Raw genomic sequence first — 2,522 nt, 5'->3', positions numbered from 1 at the left:
TGAAATGCTTTAAGCTATTACAGATGCTCCAGTGCTTGCTCCCCAGCTGCCATTTAAAAGCCAAGCCAGGAAAAGATGTTACATGGCTGATTACACACAGTGGACTAGGATCATCCATGGTTACTCTTTAATTAGTGGTTAAATTAACTATCAATGGTAAATTGTAATTATTTATTTAAGCGAAAATAAATATAAGATGCAATAATGCAACCCTGGCATACTACTATGATAATGAAAGAGGCTTTGAAATCTTGCCCTGACAGGGAAATCTCCTGCTGTGCCTTAGCACTAGTGAAGTTGCTGGTCAATGGAGGGAGGTTGGTGGCACTGGGTTAGCAAAGCCAAGCAAGGACAAGATCTCTCTGCATAAGGCTGGGCACTGGGGAGAAACCTGCAGGAACCATTTTTCCTGCTCCAGTCACTGCTTCACCTATAGATATAATATTTAAATGCTGCAGGGATGTAAAGGCTGGCATGCAATAGCATGTTTACTGTGCTCTTTTGGCTGTACACGTAACACAGCAGTTCAGGTCCAGGTGACCAGATGTTGCTGATACACAGATGATGGCTACAGATGAAAAGCACATCTTTATGCAAATATGAATTGAAAATCAGGTCCAGCACTTCAACAGCAATGGTGTTTTCTTTCTAGAACATAGTACTAGTCTTCAACCATGTTACTAGTGCAGGAGAGGAACACAGCCTGTCCTTTTCAAAAACTGATGTGTTTGCAGAATTTCTTTACTGGGTGGCAGCATTTTCTGTGAGGTTAAGGTAGAGGAGAGAGTTTCTTCCTCTCTCTCACTTTGATGGATGTGTGCTGGAGAGCAGAAACATGAGAGCTGTCAGGAATGATGGAGTGATGCTGAGGGCTCTGACAAATGAGCTCTTGAAAGTCCCGCTGCAGCCATTTAAGATGTTACTGTCCTGCTGCTCACCCCTGCCCTCTGCCAGGGCCCCCTCCCCATTGCAAAGTGCTTGGAACAGAGGACGTGCTCCCACATGGACACTGGGGCTCACTGGTCTCTGTTAGCTTAAGCATCGGAGGAGATGAGATGAGTAGAAACTGGAAGGTGGGGGGTTGCAGACACACGGTGTGTCCTACTGACATGCTTCACAGGCAGTAAATTGCTTTGGGAATGGAGTAACCTCTTCAGCTGCTGCAGTGATGTGCGTCAAAACCTCAAGAATGAACAGCACGAGCCCAGAAGCTGTAACTCTCCTTTTCCTTCTCCCTTCCAGCTTGCTGCACTAGAGAGACAAGTGTTCGATTTCCTGGGGTACCAGTGGGCCCCAATCCTAGCCAACTTTCTCCACATCATCATCGTCATCCTCGGCCTGTTTGGCACCATTCAGTACAGACCTCGCTACATAGTGGTGGTGAGTAACATCTGCGGTGTTCAGAGCCGTTTGAAGCCCTTCACAGCCTTCGCTCTGGTGGGATATGGCAAGTGATGAGGAACCGAGTAAATCCCTTGGGAAATCAGGCATGAGCGCTGTAAACAATTGTAGCAGGAGGTGCCTGGCCGTGCTTAGGAACACATTCAGTGTGCTGCACTTTAATGTACTTACGCCAAACTTGGAGGATTTCAGATAATTATTACTGCTACCAAAGCACTGAGACACCGCACAACAGAGAAGGTGAATTAGATGCTGGACAAATGCCTGGCAGTTCTCCCACTGCCTCCAAACTTCTTCCCCTGTGTCTCTGATCAGGCAAGGGACCATCTGCATATGGGAAACAAACAGAGCAAGAGAAAACAACTGCAGTGCTGACTCAGGGCATTTAACTGCCCCCAGCTGCATCACATATATATATAAACTAATTCCAGTGACTTCCTAACCTTTATTGCTGCTTTCTCTCCCTGCTATTCCCTTTTAGTATGCCATCTGGACTGCAATTTGGGTCACCTGGAACATCTTCATCATCTGCTTTTACTTAGAAGTGGGAGGGCTCTCAAAGGTGAGTAGCAGCTTTATGGGTGAGTGCCCAGGTTTTGCATCAAAGGGGATGCAGCTGTGAGATGGGGGATGCAGGGGCTGCCTGGGAGCAGGTCTTGCTTTCTTGCTTATGGAGTGGGCTGCCTTACTAGGGGATGGGGATGCACTGCTGGTTGCATGGTAAAAATTGGGAGCTAATACTGATTCCTGGAACCCTTTGCTGGCCAGTGTGGGTGGTGGCTGGAATAAGCCCTGCCCTGATAGCTGGCAGAGTGTATTTGCTTTTTAAAGGTGAGAGCAAGCCTGGCAGCAGAGCCATCCTGAGGGGAGATGGGGTTTGAGAGCTAAGTCCCAGTCATGCTGCAGGGGTGGCTGGGGAAGGCTGTGAGCTAACTAGATTACAGCTGATCCTCTTGTGATCTGGTAACACCGTGGGGAGGAGGTGTGTGAGTTGGAGGGGAGGGCTCTCCTGCAGCAGTGAACATGCTCTGTCTCAGGGAAGAGCTGCAACAGGGACTCAGTCTGGACCCAGGACTCTGCTGTAACTCCCTTCTTGACCAGCTCTTGATATTTATTTATTT

At 47.9% G+C, this 2,522-nt stretch overlaps 1 protein-coding gene across 1 annotated transcript in view; it reads left to right on the top strand.

The window, feature by feature from the left end:
• Positions 1-1,188: 1,188 nt before the first annotated feature.
• Positions 1,189-2,522, top strand: part of NKAIN4 (Na+/K+ transporting ATPase interacting 4) — a gene marked incomplete at its 5' end in the record, with an annotated part of 25,723 nt that continues 24,389 nt past the window's right edge. The window contains 2 exons of the mRNA XM_010182499.1: positions 1,189-1,380; positions 1,883-1,963. Of these exons, the coding sequence (XP_010180801.1) occupies positions 1,189-1,380; positions 1,883-1,963 (273 nt within the window). The remainder of the gene's footprint in view (positions 1,381-1,882; positions 1,964-2,522) is intronic.

Source organism: Mesitornis unicolor, unplaced genomic scaffold, assembly GCF_000695765.1.
Source record: "Mesitornis unicolor isolate BGI_N332 unplaced genomic scaffold, ASM69576v1 scaffold30154, whole genome shotgun sequence".
NCBI lineage: Eukaryota > Metazoa > Chordata > Aves > Mesitornithiformes > Mesitornithidae > Mesitornis > Mesitornis unicolor.
Note: the sequence above shows the minus strand (reverse complement) of the source record. Positions and strands in the feature narration are given on the sequence as shown.